Consider the following 18,272-nt stretch of genomic DNA (forward strand, 5'->3'; position numbering starts at 1 on the left):
ATATGTTACATTGAAGAATAAAAGCTACCTATGGAGACTTCATTTTCCATCTTACTTGGAGTATAAAAATGACCTGGCCCAGCCTTGATCGTAATATTTATCTACTTAGGGCCCACTGCTGGCCTGAATTCTGCACACACAGTGGTGTACTGGTAAATGTTTAACAAGTAGCTCTCCAGAAAAATACACACATGCACACACACACACACACACACATTTGTGTGTATATGTGTTTATATTTATATATATGTAAGATACAATTTTAATACAATTTTAAGATTAATCTACATTATTAACATTTTCTCCATCACTTTCTTTATGTGATCAGCAAAACAATGAATTAAGCTTTGATTTATACCATTTGCCAATTCTCCAAGATGCTCACACCAAAAATTGAACAATCAGCTAGGGTGAGACATTTGAGTGGGCTCCAACACACCCATTATTCACCCCATTTTTTGAACATTTGCTGCTTGAAGCTCTTCCTTCCACCATGCATTCTGCTGCTATGGCTGCCCTGCATCCCTTACCTCTCTTCTCACCTACAATTGATTTTTCAAGTTCTGTCACTTTTCCCCACTCTATTTGATATGGCAAATGACAGCCACACATACTGGAGCTTCCACCATATGACGGGTATACATAGCAACCTAGTATCATAGCCCACCCTTACGGACCTATGTTTGCTTTTCAGAGGGTGTCTTTGCTATGGAGTTTGAACAGAGTTTTGAAATAAATGACATATATACCTATAACTAAATATAATGAAAAACCATCATGTTGGTATTTGGAGAAACCTCCAACCTCGGCTGTTTTATCTTGTTTTAGTTATGCAAGTCGAGAAAGCTCATAGTGGCAGCAATTTTATGCTTTAAAACTTCTAAGATCTGTTTTCCTCTATGTAGTAGAAAGCTTCATGAGTTTCCATAGCCAGAAATACTCATCCCCTTGTGGTTACTCCTCTAGTAATGATCCCCTCCATAGCTAGTTTATCCAGCCCTCAGAATACAGATGTGTAGTCTACTACCAAGCCCATCTTCCTAGCTTTTCTGCTGTCATAGGCTTTGAGAACCCAGGACCATCTTCATCAAGAGAAGTTATCAAAATACAGCTTTGGTGTTAGTGAAGCTTATAGTGTTAGTGGAAGTAAGACAGGTTTTATTAGAAAGAAATGTAAGGGACAGCTAGGTGATGCAGTGGATAAAGCACTGGCCCTGGAGTCAGAAGCATTTGAGTTCAAATCCAGCCTCAGATACTTACTAGCTGTGTGATCCTGGACAAGTCACTTCACCCCAAATGCCTCCAAAAAAATATAAAAAATAGAAATAAATGTAGTAATCTAAGTTTATTGAAATGATTCAATGTATTTTTAATTCTGATTGGGTAGAAAGTACCCACAGTAGTTAGACTGTGAGATTTTGTATCAAAACCAAGTTTGTAAAGCTTAGTAGAAGAAGCAAGAGCCTGTCTTAGAGAAAAAAATTAGATTAAAAAAAATAGAGGATCTGGAACAAAATTGCTTAGGAATCCGAAAGAAGTTGAATCTTTAGTCTTAGGGCTTCAAGGCTTAGAAAGACCATCAGAAACTACACTGAGCTTTTGAGGCAGTATAAGGAAGAACAGATTTCAGAAGATTGGGAGCAAAGAAACCTAATTTTTGAAATTCTAAGTATTTTTTTAAAGCAGAAGGAGGTGAAAAAATAAAGGAAAAATAAATTATAGATAAATCTCTCAAAATTCTACAAGAAAGAGTGGTTCAATTAATTACAAAAGAATGCAAGCCTAGTCAAGAACTTGTCTGAACCCTGAAACTTGGGATCAATTGACCTGACTCAGATTTATTCAACTGAGCCTGAGAGCTATTCAAACATGGAATCCACCATGTATTGACTAACCTCTGGAGTATCTATAAACCTCTAATGTATCCTTTAGATCTACACATGTAGACTTTAGTTTGGGAGTGGAGGGGATAGAACTGGTCCTGGATACCTTTGTAGCTCTCAAGAGTTTACTGCTACTCAGTAATACGGTTGCTACCTATCCAGTTTTCATCCAAATTTAATCTTAGCATTAAGGGGCTCTGAGATCATCTACTCCAAATCTCTCATTTTAAAGTTGAAGAAATGAGAGCAAGTGGAATGTAAGTTCCTTAAGAGCATGGAACAGCTTGGATTTGTTTTGTTTTGTTTCATTTTTGTACATCCATCATCTAGCATAATACCTGGTATATAGTAGGCACTTAATAAATGCTTAATGAATGGAGAGCATAAATAAATGAATAAATGAGTGAGAAAGCAATAGTCAAGACTGGAACTCAGACCCTCTGATGCCAAGGCTACTCTTTCCACCATGCCCCATTACCTCTTAGTAGAGTTGGAAAAGATCCTAACTTGTCCAAAGTCAAACAATTGAGGATTGAAAAAGCCAAAATCAGAACCCAACTCTCCTGACTTTCAGTCCAGTGCTCTTTTCACTACACTAAGTTGCTTTTCTTGAAGGACAGTTCTCAATACCTAGATCAACTTTGATCTGATTTTGTGCATCATTCCCTAAAGGATTCATTGGAGCATTTGACCCAATAAGAACCCTGAGGACTCAATGAGGTAAGGGAAAACCCAGATAAAAAGTCAGATCACCTGCTTCTGAAAAGCCTGCATAATCAGATTGGTAGAAGTAAGAGCATATCTTAGAGAAAAAAATGAGGTCTTGAAAACAGAAGCTCCAGAACAAAATTATTTAGAACTCTGAAGGAAGTTGAATCCTTAGTCTTGGGGCTTTGAGGCTTAGGTAGACCATTAAATGGAGGCCTGAGCAATACAATAAGACTTGGAAAACTGGATACTCTACTTAGGAATATAGCAGAATAAGTTATTAATTAGAGATTTAAATGAAGTTTTTACTTGATTTGTGAAATCTAATTATTCTTGGTCCTCAATTACCATTGAAAATCAAGAAAGGGCAAAAGTTTATATACCTTCCCTGGAGCTTCAGTTAAACTCAACAAGTGCATCTAAAATGTGCTCATCTAGTATTAGATCAAGCAACAAGCATTTATTAAATACCTTCTAGGTATCAGGTACTGAGCTAGAGGCTAAAGATACAAAATCAAAAATAAAATTGTCCCTTATATGGAGCTTATGTGGAAGGGGGAGGGGGAGAGGAAAGCCAGGGACAAGAAGTATACATATGTGTGTATATGTACATACAAAATATATAAAAAGTAAATTTAAAAATTGGAAGGGAAAGGGGCCACTAGCAGCTGAAGGGACCAAGAAAGACTTTATTTAGAAGTAACCCTTTCACTGAGTTTTAAAGAAAACTAGGAATTTTCAGAGTTGGAGGTGAAGAGGAAATGCATTCTAGATGTAGGTAGTCAGTGTGTGAGAAAATGTAGAAATAAGAGATGAAATCTCATGTGTGATGGACCATAAAATAAATGTTACAAGGGATAGAAGTAAACTACCAAGTATAGTCCCTGCCCATAAGAAGTTAACAATCTAGTTAGAAAGAGGTTAACACATGGGAAACTGTCCAAAATGAGAGAGCATATCATTAAATGATTGCGCTGCTTCTGATTAGTCATTTTTCACTTGTATCCAATGGTTCTTGACCCCATTTGGGTACTGGATACTGGAGTGGTTTATCATTTCCTTCCCCAGCTCATTTTACAGATGAGGAAACTGAGGAAAATAGGGCTAAGTGACTTGTCCAGAGTCACACAGCTAGTATCTGAGGCCAGATTTGAACTCAGAAGGAGTCTTCATGACTCCAGGCCCTATACTCTATCCACCGCACCACCTAGCTGCCCTGCTTAGATGATTGTGTGGTATAGGCTAAAAATGCTATAGAATTTCAGAAAAGGGAGAGATCAACGTGAAATAATATAGTTGAGATAATCTTCATAGAGAGAACTGTATAAGCTTAAAAATGATTACACTCTGAGATGGATGAGAAGGGGACTACCCTAGATGGAGAGAAGGGGAAAGCAGGTCTTCAGTTTTAATATAATGGAAGGTTCTATCTTATACCATTATGTTGCTCTGGATATGTAAGCAGCTAGATGGTATAACGGATAGAGCTCTGAGTCTAGAGTTCGACTCTAGGAAGAACTAAGTTTAAATCCAGCCTTAGACATTTAACTAGCTCTGTGACCCTTGGGCAAATTATTTCATCTCTGAACTTTCCTTAATTGTAAAAAGGAGAGGGGGGGAACTACTATAAAATAATAGCATCTACCTCCCAGAACTATTTACAAGGATCAAAAGAGATAATATTTGTAAAATGCCTGGCAAATAGTAGGTACTATATAAATGCTAACTATCCTTATTATTAATATTATCATTATCATTATAACTTGGGGCCTAGAACATTTGTATTCATTTCCATTTCCTAGGATTAGCTCTCAAGGTGCTCTTTCATTTCAAATAACTGAAACTGTTATTGTCATATTGCCAACAATTCTCCTAAATAGTTCACCTAAAAATGGAGCTACAAACACCTTTCCTTTCTTCTATATTTAAAAACTTAACTCTTTTTTAAAGTAGCAAAGCATTCACATTAAAATAATAGAAAAAGAGTCTATGAAGCAAGTTTTAAAGAAATAAATACCTCAATTCAACCTAATACTTTTTTAATTCATTGCCTCTCCTAATAGGACTTAGCAAAACTTTTTATCTCCCTCAGCGTCTAGCCAGTACTCTGCACAATGTTTAATAAATGGTTTTTAAACTGAATTAGAGTTTTGAACCATTGTCAATTGTAGATTATTCTAATCTAGTGTCATGCACAGATATGATGAGGATGCTTCCTTTTAACTCACTCCAAAACCTTATTTTGTAGGTAGATATCTTCTAAGGATGGCATAGGCCTTCAGTACTTCAGGCCAACTTGGCTTCATTGGACCTCTAGGCTGTTTTTGCTATCTGCTGAAGCTTTCCTCCCTCCTAGCCTTGAACAGCTTATTCCATACCATTTTAGGCTTTTAGAATTCACTGAAGGGATGGCCTTCCTCTGTATTCTAGTCTACAGATCAACTAGATTTATTGTTGCTTCAATTGCCCTGAGCCCTCTCTCTCCCTGCTGCTAAAGAAGAAATTTAAGGAGAGAAAGAAACTAGCAAGCAGCCTTCTATCCCTGTATTTAAAGATTTAAACTACTGCCTTTTTAATCAGAAGGGAGGATTGTTCTCTTTTCATCTTAAAGAAATATCTTTTCCCTAAACAGATGTCTAGCAACTGTTAACTTAAAATTTACATACAGTAGTAACATACAAATCCATCATCTCACTGTTGGTCTGGATAATAGCCACTAATGCTTGCAATTTTCTCTGTCTGTTTCCAATTATGAGGCCAACTACACTAGAATCCTACTTTCAAACATCTTAGAAGAAAATTTAGCAATATTTTAAAACAGATTTTCAGCGATTTGATCATTATTTTGACAGAATTCTCCATACTTTCATTACTTAAGTCATCTTTCTCTGACAGTCATCAAAGCCATGATAAGGAGCTTCCAGTTGACTCTGAGGGAAGGGAGGCATGCAGCAGTGTGTGAGTTTTTCAAGACCCTCAACAGTACAACACTCATTTTTAGGATGCATTTGTTAAGCAAAAAATCTACTCAGAAAATGATTTTCTTTCAGTAAATCACCTCAAGTAAGTCAAAGCTGAGAAACTCTTAGAAATTCAATGGATTTGGAGTTTCCAATTTGAATCCAAATTCTTTCTTTTACTACACCTCTGATCCTAAGCATAGCTCTTCATCTCACTGGGCCTCAGCTTTTTCATCTGTAAAATTGAAAGGATTAGACAAGATAGCCTATAAGATCCTTTCTAGCTCTAAAGCTAGACTCCTTACATCCCGTTCCTATGACCTTGTATATTACAGATGCTCAGTGCCCATGTGCTGAAGTTAAAATTACAGGAACTTTGGGGGAAAGTGATTACTTTGTCATAGAGTCCATGATAGGGAAGAGGAAAATTCTACATAGTCTGACATGCATGCTCAATTTTGGAAGAGCAGATTTCAAAAAGTTCAGAGCAAGACTTAATATTTTGAAAGGGAAGTGAACCCAAGAAAAACAAATGCTAAAGACCTAAACAGAAATGACTCCCCTGGAGAAGAAGAGGGACTTCCCCAAAAACCTGTGATGTACATAGAATTCATCAACAAACTCAGATTTTAAAGATATAAGTACAAGATAGAAGGAAGGATAGGTAACTGAGGATGGGTACAAAAGAAAAGAATGGTCCTGTAAGAAGTGGGACAGGAGCAGAGGCTATAGTGAGTTAGGCTGACAATGAGAACCAGAGAAAAGGGAATTTCACTTATGGAAAAGTCAAGGAAGGGCAAAAGAAAGGACAAGACTAGTGTTCAGGGTGGATGGGTTGATGGTAATGGTGACAAGCCCAAACTACTTAATCTTATTTATGTTCCTCCCTTCCATGAAGAATGATCTTTAAACTGGAAAGGATAGAACAAAAATGGGTAGCAGGGAGTAGAAAGCCAAACTAAGAGAGGATACAATGAGTCGGAATCATAGAAGCATAGAGTTTGAAAGTTTGGAGATTCATCTAGTCCAAGGGTTCTTAGCCTTTTTGTATCATGGATATCTTTGACAGGCTGTTATAATAATGTTTGCTGCCTATAATCATCATTGAAGGAAATGGTGCATTTTAGTTAGAAGTTAGTGAAAACAAAGTTGTATTGTCCTATCCAAATTTGTAGACCCTGTGAAGTCTCTCCATAGACCCAGTAGGGATCCATGGACCCTATGTTAGGGGGCCTGAGGTAATCCAACTCATGCCCTGATTATAACACACTTTTGCTTGAAGGTTTCCAAGAAGAGGGAACCCATAACTTTTGGAGAATGTTCATTCCATGGCTCTAATCAGGAAAGTTTTCCTTATATGAAGTCCACATTTAGCTCTTTAAAACTTACAACCATTGGTCCTAGTTCTGCTGGCTGGAGTTATACACTGCAGGTAATTCTAAGTCTAGGTTGAATTCTAATTCTTCTTCCATACTACAGCCCTTCAAAGACTTAAATGCAGTTCCTTCAAGCAATCCTCATCTGACAAACAGGATCAAATAGAACCAATGAGTTCAAGTCATCAGGCCCATATTAACTACATCTTAGAGTACCAAAAGAATTTGCAAGTGTGATTTTCTTAGCTCTTATCCATGATCTTTGAAAGGCATTAGAAAGGATTTGGGGAAGATGTCTCTTCAAGTAGAGTTTTGAATATGTACCAGAAGGATTAGTGATAAAGCAAATCAAAAAGAAATAGCTCAAAGCTTCTCCTTCTAGTCCAGAACTATGCAGAAGGATTTCTAGAATCTTGCAAAAGCTATGAGAAAATCCAAGTAGGTAGAAGGCAAAGCATGCAAGCAAACCAGATCCACAACAGGAGACAGGGCCAGACTAGTGCCCATCATATGGCCAGTGCAGCCTACTTCCCCATCTGTTGTAAGAAATAAGGCCAACCTAGGACCTTGACAGTCTATGCCCAGCCTGTGCACAGCCAAAAGCTCAAACATTCCAAGCCTGAACTATAATATAAACAAAGCCAGACCAATACTGGGCAGCCTAGGCAGCCCATACCCAAGCCACAGCAGAGACACAACAAGATAAATAGCCAGGGGAACACATGGAAAGCAAAATACCCAGAGTCTTGCAGGAGGCCTACTACCAGCACAGTCAACATCATCTGGCTAGGGTCTAGAAGGGTCACAGCAAAGAAAGGAGCTAATTCCAAGTTCAGAACTGTGTGAGGAGGACACAAAGAAGGAATCAAGACCAAAGCCCAAGTTAAGCTATCAGGAGACTATGCTAAAACCCAGGAATTCCTGCAGAAGGTGAGTCCTGGTCTTTGCTACCACAAACAGGATGGAGCAGGGTCCATCCACACCATCCAAGAGTATAACACAGAGCAGGTTCTACTCAAACACAAAACCATATTCCAGAAACTGAGACTAGAGATATGATAAAGAGAAGAGAATGATGAATGCAGTAAGCACTATGGACTGAAAAAAGTGCAGTAGATGTACACAGAAGAGAGTAACACTACAACAAATTCGAGCAGAACCTCAGAGAAAAGAGTGTAATGTCCATAACGACCAGCCAGTAGCTAGAACAATTTAAGCAAAAGAAGAAATAACATCTAGGGCAGAAAGAATAGCAAACAGAATTCATAGCTTAGAACAGATGGTGGTAAGAATGTAGTACCATGGGGCAGCTGGGTGGTGCAGTGAATAGAGCACTGGCCCTGGAGTCAGGAGGACCTGAGTTCAAATCCGGCCTCAGGCACTTGACACACATACCAGCTGTGTGACCTTGGGCAAGTCACTTAACCCCAATTGGGGGTTTTGGAATTTGGAACGTATTACAAAGGGTATACTTTTTAAGCACATAGACAGAGAAAAGACAGGTCATACCAAACTAACCACATTTCATATTTTGAAATGCTAAATGTACTCTTAGATCAGGGGTATGTTGTAAATACTATATAGCATGTTTATATTTTTAAGTATGTAAAAAAAGTTTACTATATTATACTCGTGAATAATATGGAGAAAAGTTAAATGACATTATAATTTGCTAAGTTTGAAGCAAGTTGAATGACTAGACCCAGAAAGTATTCATTAAGGGGGCAATATCATCTTCGAAAGAAGTCTCTAGTGTAGTGTCCTGGGCATCTTTCGCTCTGAGCCATTCAACAAAAGCATAGATGGTATGTTTGTCAAAGTTGAAGATGACACAAAGCTTGGCAAAATCTATATCCAAAAATATTAGGATAATAGATTCTATTGAATAAGGTGAAATTTCCTATGAGTATATGTAAAATTCTATATTTGGGGTGCAAAAATCAACTTCTTCATGAATACAGATTGAAGAGGTGTGACTAGTCAACAATTCTTGTGAAAAATGATCCAGGAGTTCAAGAAAACTGAAAATGGAGCCAACAGTGTAACATGACAGCCAAAAAAGCGAATACTATCAATCATACAAAGCATGAAAAGAGTGTCCAGAGCACGGGTGGCAACAAGTACTGCATAGACCACATGTGGGATGCTGTGTTCAGTTCTGGAACCATATTTTAAGAATGACAGACAAGATAGAACCTTTCCAGAAAGGGAAAGTAGGATTGTAAGAAGATTGAAAAACACATTGTATCATCTGTAGGAATGGGGGACATTTAAGCCACAGAGGCAGCTAGGTGGCTCAGTGGACAAAGCACTGGAGTCAGAAAGACATGAGTTCGAATACAGCCTCAGATACTTAACTATCTGTGTGACCCTAGGAAAGTCATTTAACCTCTGCTTGCCTTAATCCAATGGAGAAGAAATCACATGACTGATAACTGAACAATGACAGCAACAAAAAAAGCCTGAAGAAGAGAAGACCTTGGAAGAAAAAATGGTGGCTCTCTTCAAATATTTGAAGCACTGCCATGTGGAGGAAGAATTAGATTTCCCCTCCCTGAAAGGCATAACTAGAAGATAGGTGGAAGCGGCAGAGAGGCAAATTTAGTCTTGATATTAGGAAAATTTTTCTAACAATTTGAGTTTCCCAAAGGTGAAATACCTCAACAAGCATTGAGTTCTTCCTCATTGAAAATCTTCAAGTAGGGGCTCAATGACTACTTGTTGGGTTTACTAAAGAGGTGATTCACATTCAAGTACAAATTGGAACAGACAGCCTCTGAAGTTCTTCTAACCCTGTCATTCTGTGATTCCGGGAGTTTAATTGAATTTGTTAAGATCAAATACTTTGCTGTTTATATGCTTTTCAGAAATAATTTTCCTGTGTTGTTCTGGTGATTCTTATTTGCCTTCAGCTAAAAATTGCTAAATAACCAAAATAATCCAACAAACGGAAAGTAAATGAAATTTTATAGGGAACTAGACATATGATGAATTTGATAAAAGAGGACAAAGTAACATAAAATGTTTTTAGAAAAGAATCCAAGAAAAACTATGCAGTGCTACAGCTCTTCTGGTAACATGCTGAGTGGGGAATGTAAATGGGTGAGTGTCAAGTAGGAATGAAGAGAAAGGGCTAAACCTGAAAAAAAATTTTCAAGAAAAAAATAGGATTTGGTAGCAGACTTTATAGTAAATGAAGGCAAAGGCCAAAAAAATGAAATTCAGAGAAGATTCTTGAAGTTTCTAGCCTGGAAAACAGATGATTATAGGTCTACTGTCCAAAATGTAATAATAGTTAGGAACAGTAGCCACTATGGGAAGGAAGATAATGGGTTGGGTTTGTGGTGATGGGGAATGCTTTTGCCTGATTTTTAATTTCTGGGAACAGAAATGCAAGCCCACACTCCTTAAATCTTACCCCAGGGTATATCAATAACGTGCAAACCATTTGTATACATAAGTTGGATGGAAGCATGTATGAGCTAATATGTTTCACTGGTCATTGAATTTCTCAGCTGTACTATGTTCTGAGAAGCAAGCAATACATATCATAATTCCATGAAACTAGCCTTGTCTAGTGCTGCAAGCTAAGTGTAAGGGGAGACAACAAGAAGGAGTAGCGCCATTTTATACTCAGAAGGGCAAAACAAGTTGATTCCTTCAAATATGACAGTCTAGAGTCAGCAAACCTCAAGTACTTTGGAATGCATCACGCAGAAGCAAGCTAAACAACCATGCTCACAAGAGCTGGTAGGATTCCTTTGATGTCTGAGCATAGGCTCATAGACTCATCTGTCATTCAAGGTTTTCTCTCTAGCACAACATCTTCTTTCAGGGGCAAGGGACCCAATCTGTCCAGGCTGTACTAGTGGAACATGTTGTTTGGATCATCCTATAAGGAACTGGAGACATGTGAAAAGAGTATTAGTGAGCAACTGGAGTGAAAGATTAAATTTAACAGGGATACATTCAACTCAACAAACATTTATTGAATGCCTACTATGTGCAAAGTACTGTGTTCAGTGTAAGGGATGCAGTAATGAACATACACAGACTGTGCTCTTTAGGAGCTTACAATATATGTGAAGAAATCATGAAAATAAATAATCATTGTAAAAGAGGTGTGATAAGCAAAAAAGAAACCCAGGCAATGTGCTAGAAAAAATTTTGAGGAGGAAGAGACCATTTTTAGCTTAGAATGGTGGGAGGTGTTCAGATAAGGCTTCACAGAGGAGATGATACCTGGTTTAGGCATTAATGGCTAGGAGAGAGATAAACAGAAGGAAATGGGGAAGGAAGTCTGTACCCAGACTGGACGGTGGTATGAACAAAAGTACAGGGACAAGAGAGAACAGGACAGAACGGGATCTGGAGAGTAGTCTTGTGTGGCTGTATTATAGAATATATTAATGGAAATTTGTTGTCAGACAGGTATTTCAGTCATGTCTGACTCTTCATGAGCCCATTTGAGGTTTTCTTGGCAAAGATACCGGAATGGTTTGCCATTTCCTTCTCCCTGTAATTTTACAGATGAAGAAACTAAGGCAAACAGGATTAAGTGACTTGCCCAGGAGGTGTCTGAGGCTGGATTTGAACTCAGGTCTTCTACTGCAGGCCCAGTACACTATCCACTGAGCCACCTAGCTGCCCATTAAAGGAAACAGTAGGAGACAAAACTAGAAATATAGGTTTGAACCATATTGTTGAGAGTTTTGAATAGCAGAATCAGGATAAATGTGAAATTTTGCATTTGGGTTCACAACTTGTTTATACAAGTATAGGAAGAAGTTGTGGATAAAGACAGTTCACGTGAAAGAAGAGAAGCAGAGCAATGTAAGAAGCAACAGCACAGTCAGAGGACCTGGCTTGTCTCAGCTTTTGTAGGATTCTAGAAGTTTTACTGTGTAGCTCTGAACTGGAATGAGAAGATTTTAGCTGTTTCTCTTTGATTTCCTTTTCTTTTTTATTTTATTTTTAATTTGTGGAATAAAAAAAGCATGTCCATAACAGAGTACAATGAAAAAAGATGATTGCACATGAAACTGCAAATCTGTTATGCACAACTTGCTGTTCCTTTCAAATATACAACAAAATTATCATGTAAATTTCTTTTTTTCCTTTTTTAAAATTCCCTCCCTTTTGCCCACCTTAGAGATGGCTACCATTTAGAGACAAAGAGGTACATCGTATGTATATGTGTGTGTAGGTATGCATATATGTATTATATGTATATGCATATATATTTATATATACACACACATACATATATATATATAATTATTCTATACATATGTCTATTTATCAGTTCTTTCTCTGGATGAAAATTGCATCTTTCTTCATATGTCCTGCATAGTTAGTTTGGGTATTGATAATAGACAAAATAGCTTATTCACTCAAAGTCATTCTTAAAAAAATATGGCCTTTACTGTATACAATGTTCTCTTGGTTTTGCTAATTTCATTCTTCCTTATTGTGTGCAAGTCTTTCCATGTTTTTCTAAAATCACTGAGCTCATCGCTTCTTATAGCACAGTAGTATTCTGTCATAATCATACACGGCAACTTGTTCAACCATTCCTCAATTGATGGGCATCCCTGAATTGCCAGTTTTTTGCCATCACAAAAAGAGCTGCTATAAACATTTTAAAACATATAGATTCTTTATCTTTTCCCTAACCATCCTAGGAAATAGACCAAATAGTGGTATTGCTGGGTCAAAGAGTATAGGTAGTTTAATAACTCTTTAGGCATAATTCCAGATTGTTCTCCAAAATGGTTGGATTGTATTTATCACTCTTCCTTCTGGTGTACTTTTAGAGTTTTACTGTAAGATTTGGACTCTTAATTTTGCAGCTGTCTGCCTAACTTGCTGTCCTGGACAAGTCATTTGACCTCTCTCAACATCAGTGTCACCATCTGCGAAATGAGGAAATTGGACTACATGATTGCTAATTCCGTTTCAGCTCTAAATCTATAACCCTGTGCAAAAGAACTTAGTGTTTTGGTTCAATGCAATCTAAAGTTTAGCCCAAAATGTTATTTTGAATTATACTATTAGTATATTTTCCAGCTTAAGCAATATGATAATCTACTGTCTTCTGCACAAGGTTCTACCACAGCTACAATATTGTCTAATTCCAGATACTGTATCTTATGTAGCACATTGACAAACGGTAAAACCCACAGCAAGACAACTGGCGTGGTAAAGGGTCTAAAAATGTCATATGAGGAATTATTGAAGGAATTGAAGAAGTTTAACATGGAAAAGATAAGATTTAGTGGTGGCATTACTGTCTTCAGATTATTTGAAGGGCTGTCATATGGAAAGGACATTAAATTTAATTTGCACAGTACCAGACAATATAGCTTTAGAACCAATGCGTAGAAGTTATAGGGAGGCAATTTCAACCCAACATAAGGAAAAATATTATGATAATTAAAACAGTCCAAAAATAGAATGGGATATGGATTTCCCATCACTGCAAGTATTCAGCATTTGGATGACCATCTCTCTAGGATATTGTGGTGTGTTTCTGTATTAAGTAGGAGTTTGAACCGGTTAACTAAACCCCCATAAAACTCTGGCCAATATTTCTATGTAGACTTCAGGGTAAATTCAGTAGAGAAGGTGACAGAAACCGGGGTAGCACATGAGTTTAGCAAAGAAACAATTTTAGAAATTTAAAATCAGTGAGCTAAGGACAAAGCTTTGAGGGACACCCACTATTTAGGAAAAGAATAACTGTAGTCAGCAAAGATAATGAGGAAGAAGGAATAATCCAAAGAGAATGGAACATAAAAACAAAAGTTCTTTGAAATGGAAGCCAGCCTAAGAATGAAAAATATTCAACACACAGTAGGTAAAGGGGTATGCTAGAGCCAGTGGGAACTGGCTCAGGGATTGCAAGAGTTGATTGTTAAATTTTCATTGTGAGCATTTACACTTTTGAACTTGGCAAATCCTTCAAATCAGGATTTTACTTATTGTTTTGTGGATTGTCTAGACTGAAGAAAATTATAATAATACAGATTAAACTTAATAGTGTATCATGTATACTTTTTTGAGAGAAAGCCAGTTGTTAAACATTTATTAGAATGCCCTTGAGTATTTATTTCAAAAAACAATGTCAAACGCCACAAAGAAATAAAGGTTAAGAACTAAGGCCATTGGGTATGTCAAGAAGTTCAATGATGACCTTCCAGAAAATAGTTACATTAAAGAGATGGAGTCAAACACAAGGATTCAGATAGCTAGGCAGAGAATGGTTGCACAGGAAATGGAGGAAACTGGAGTCAACTGCAGGCTCATTGAAGCCATAGAACTGATGGTGAAAGGCCTCAAGGCCACATGTAGCCCTGTAGGTCCTCAAGTGCAGCCCTTCGACTAATTCTAAACTTCACAGAACAAATCCCCTTAATAAAAGGATTTGTTCTGTAAAACTTGGACTCAGTCAAAGGTCACACTCAAGGACCTAGAAAGCCACATGTGAACTTGAGGCCACAAACTCCTTACCTCTGACCATTCTATTTTTCAGAAAAGGAAACTGAAGCCTAGGGAGAGTGAGTGACTTATCCAGGGTCACATAGGTAATAGGTATCAGAAATGGGGTTTGAATCCAAGTTTAGTAGCAAATGGAAGGAAAGAGAGACTAATATAGTGGGGAATTGGGCAAAAGAAATGCCACAGAAAATCTTAAATATTAAGTGGCTCTTAAATCTAAATGCATGGAGAACCCAAAGGCAACCACCATCCTCGGAAATGGCTTTATTTTCTGTGCTGACCACATTACATCACCACAGCAACTTTTGTGTTCAATAGATAAAAGGCTGGTATAAGTGAATCAAAATTACATACTTAAAATTTCCTTAAGCCACCAGAGATTTAAAAACTAAGGCATATAGAATGTTTCTACATATATGTATGTGTGTGTTTGTGTTTTGAAGTTTTTATCAAACCTATTATAGCTAAAATATTCTAGGTATTTGAACACTCCCAAACCTTTGTGCTCAAGGATAAAACTCTCTTTCAGTACCAAAAGTAAATCTTTTCTCCTCTCTTTCAGTTAAAAAAAAACAAAAAACTAATAAGAGAATGTCTTATAAGTGATAAATTGCGTTCATTTATATTTAACTAGGTTCCTCAAGATGAATGGACTGGGTATACCCCTCGTGGAGGCAAAGATGATGAGATCCCTTGCCGGAGAATGCGCAGTGGCAGTTACATCAAGGCAATGGGGGATGAAGACAGTGGTGACTCAGATACCAGTCCCAAGCCTTCTCCAAAGATTGCAGCCAGAAGAGAGAGCTATCTCAAGGCTACACAGCCATCTCTTACAGAGCTCACCACACTCAAGTAAGATGACATAACCCTTAATTCATGTCATACAAGTAGGTATGGTACCAGCTGCTGCGCGAATTCTGGATTCAAAATTCTTGGAGGGGGAGAAAGGGAAGTAAGGAGAAATGGGAAAAATGATGGCATATTAAATGGTAGTGTAATATACTTACCCATTTTTTCCCTTCCCTAGGTCTGATTTCTTGTTTATCCTGGTATCTTAAAGGGCAAGTCCTATCTAAATAATATATTATGAGTCATGAGCATTCAAAAAGGGCTTGACTTACTTTATTTTTTTATTTTTTCATTTATTTTTAGTTTTCAACATTCATTTCCACAAGATTTTGAGTTACAAATTTTCTCCCCATCTCTCCCCTCCCCCCACCCCAAGATGGCATGTATTCTGACTGCCCCTTTCTCCAGTCTGCCCTCCCTTCTGTCCACCCCACTCCACCCCCATTATTCCCTTTCCCCTTACTTTCTTATGGTGCAATATAGAGGGCTTGAATTTTTTGTCAGATATTTTATTATCAGAGTTAAAAATAATAAAGGGAAAATGAGGTTCCATATTTGGATATTTATTCTGGTCCTTCTCCCTCTTGAAGGGACAAAATAAGCTACAATGTTCATGCATTGCTGCCTCTGACTCCACTCTGATTCCACGAACAGTGGTGTGTATTTGAAAAATATAAACTGGATGCTGTCTCAAAGGGCTTGAATTTTTAACAGTGCTTGTAAAAAGACATAAAATGTTGAGGTGACCAAAAGAATCAAAATATTTCCAGTCTCAGATTGGTTCAGCCATTAAATCTGCATCTTCAAGATTCCTTGAGAATTTCAGTTAATTGCAAAAGTGAGATTGTTCAGGAGGATCTTAAATAAGGTAGTCATTTTGGGTAATTGAAAAAGATTTGAAAGTTCTTGAAATGTGTTCCTCAAGTTTGTTATTTGACAGAAAATGTACTTTTTAAAGTATTCAATAGTGGGTTGTTTTGGTTTGGTTTTTTTTTTTGGTTTTCAAAAATTCAGCTACAAGTGGCACTTATGTCAGTTGTACTTTATACAAATGGAGAACAATAGGGAAAACAAAACTATTCAAAATCCTATTATTCTAAGCAAGACTTGGTTTAACTTAGAAGAAAACTTGGTGGGATTCAATCAGAAGTTTGATTGAGTGTTGAACATAATCCACTGAATTCAGAGGAGAAATTCCATTACAATGTGAAAAATATGTTGCAAAAAGTGGCATTTTTTTTAAAAATTACACAGAAAAGCAGTTTTGATGCAGCATCTTGGGAAAACATCATGCTGCACACTGGAGAAGAAAGTTTAATAAAAACTTGACCAGTGGCCAAAGCAAGAGAAAAGAAAAATAAACAAGAGAACTAGCTAAAAAGCTTTTTAAAAAATAGCTTGCTGTAGGTTGTAACAAAGCATCCTTTTAAGAAGCAAAACTCAGTATTGGCTAAATTTTTGAAAAGATAGGCAGGAAAGTCCCCTGCAGGGGACAGAAAAGTGAAACTGACTTCAGGTCATCCTAGTTGCATGTTTTTCATCTCTGACATTCACAAGCAGACAACAGAAGGAGAACATTCTCTTCTGTTCTCATGACTTATAGTTTCCTCCTCATCTGTATTATCACTGAAGGCCAAGTGCCACATGAACAAGAGATGTCCATAAACCATTCCTTTCAAATAAGCACACCTAGGCAGAGATGCAAATTACAAATGCTCCCTACCCTTGCTAGATCAGCTGAAATAAACTGATTCAAGAAATGTGGATGGCCCCCACCAGCAAGGCTTCCCCTTCTTTCAGGCTAAAAATTTCCACCATTAGAGTCACTAATGGTTCAGACACAAGAAGCAAGGTATTGTCCCCAGAGAGCAAGAGCAGGACAAAGGAAGTGAGAGAAGGATTTGAGCAAGTCATAACTACTGTAGGCTCTTCGATGAAGGGGTTGGACTAAATGAACTCTAAGGTCTGGGATCCTTTCCTTTCCTATCAAATGAAGTAATGTAGGTAAAGTATTTTGCAAACCAAAATGCAGCAACATAAATGCCAACTATTATCATCATTAAGTCCAGAGCTCACATTCTATAAGTCTCCCATTAGTATCTAACAATCAAAAAACAATTTTTAAACACCTACTCTATCAAAAACACAGCAAATGAGAACCAGCCCCTGCTCTCAAAAGGATAACAATTTAATAAGGGAGATAAGACAAGAGATCATTAAATATAATGCAAGATAGAATAAAACAAGTGCATCAAGAAACATACTAAATGCTACAAATGTTTGGTGGATGAAGAGATTGTTTCTCACTAAGGCAGGGGACAGACTTAGGGAAAGTTTTATGAGTGAAGTAGCTTCTGAGATAGGTCTTTAAAGACAGGATTTCAATTGATATAGATTAAACACCAATCTTTGGTGCTTTTTGTTGGGTCAAATGCTCCAGTGAGTCCTTTAGACTAGAGCATGAGGCATAAAATCAGATCAAAATTGATCTACATCCTGAGAATTATTCTTCAAGAAAAGCAACTTAGTGTCCTGAAAAGAGCATATTATAGAAGAGGAAACAGACTGATAGAAGCTAAGGGATCTGTCCATGGTAGAACAGCTAGAAAGATTGAGAGGTCAAATTTAAACCCAATTCTCTCCTGAATTTAAGTCTAGGGTACTTTCTACTAAGCCACATTGGCATTCTAGTCCAATCCTCTCATTTTATATTTAAAGAAATTGAGAACCAGTCTAGGAAGTCATGAGTCGCTCAAGATCACACAGCTATTTCCTGGGAGATCCAGGTCTACAAAATAGATCTCCTGGCTTCTAATCTAACATTCTTTTAACTATTTCCTATTTGCCAGAACTTTATCTCTTATCCCCTAACTCCTGGTCTTAGCCTCTGAAATCACCTTAATGGTTTTGATCAGGACTACTTAATGTTTCTTTCTATACAACTTATCTCTCCTATGTGATATAGTAAGCATTTCTAAAGTAATTTACAAATTACA

At 37.3% G+C, this 18,272-nt stretch overlaps 1 protein-coding gene across 4 annotated transcripts in view; it reads left to right on the top strand.

Annotated features, from left to right (window-relative positions):
• The window catches only part of DLGAP1 (DLG associated protein 1), a 431,939-nt gene that overhangs the window by 77,614 nt on the left and 336,053 nt on the right, over nucleotides 1–18,272 (top strand). For all 4 annotated transcript variants that reach the window (XM_036762199.1, XM_036762200.1, XM_036762201.1 and 1 more), the window contains exon 2: nucleotides 15,062–15,279. In XM_036762199.1, coding sequence (XP_036618094.1) covers nucleotides 15,062–15,279 — 218 coding nt within the window. The remainder of the gene's footprint in view (nucleotides 1–15,061; nucleotides 15,280–18,272) is intronic.

The sequence above is a fragment of the Trichosurus vulpecula genome, chromosome 1 (genome assembly GCF_011100635.1).
Source record: "Trichosurus vulpecula isolate mTriVul1 chromosome 1, mTriVul1.pri, whole genome shotgun sequence".
Classification (NCBI taxonomy): domain Eukaryota; kingdom Metazoa; phylum Chordata; class Mammalia; order Diprotodontia; family Phalangeridae; genus Trichosurus; species Trichosurus vulpecula.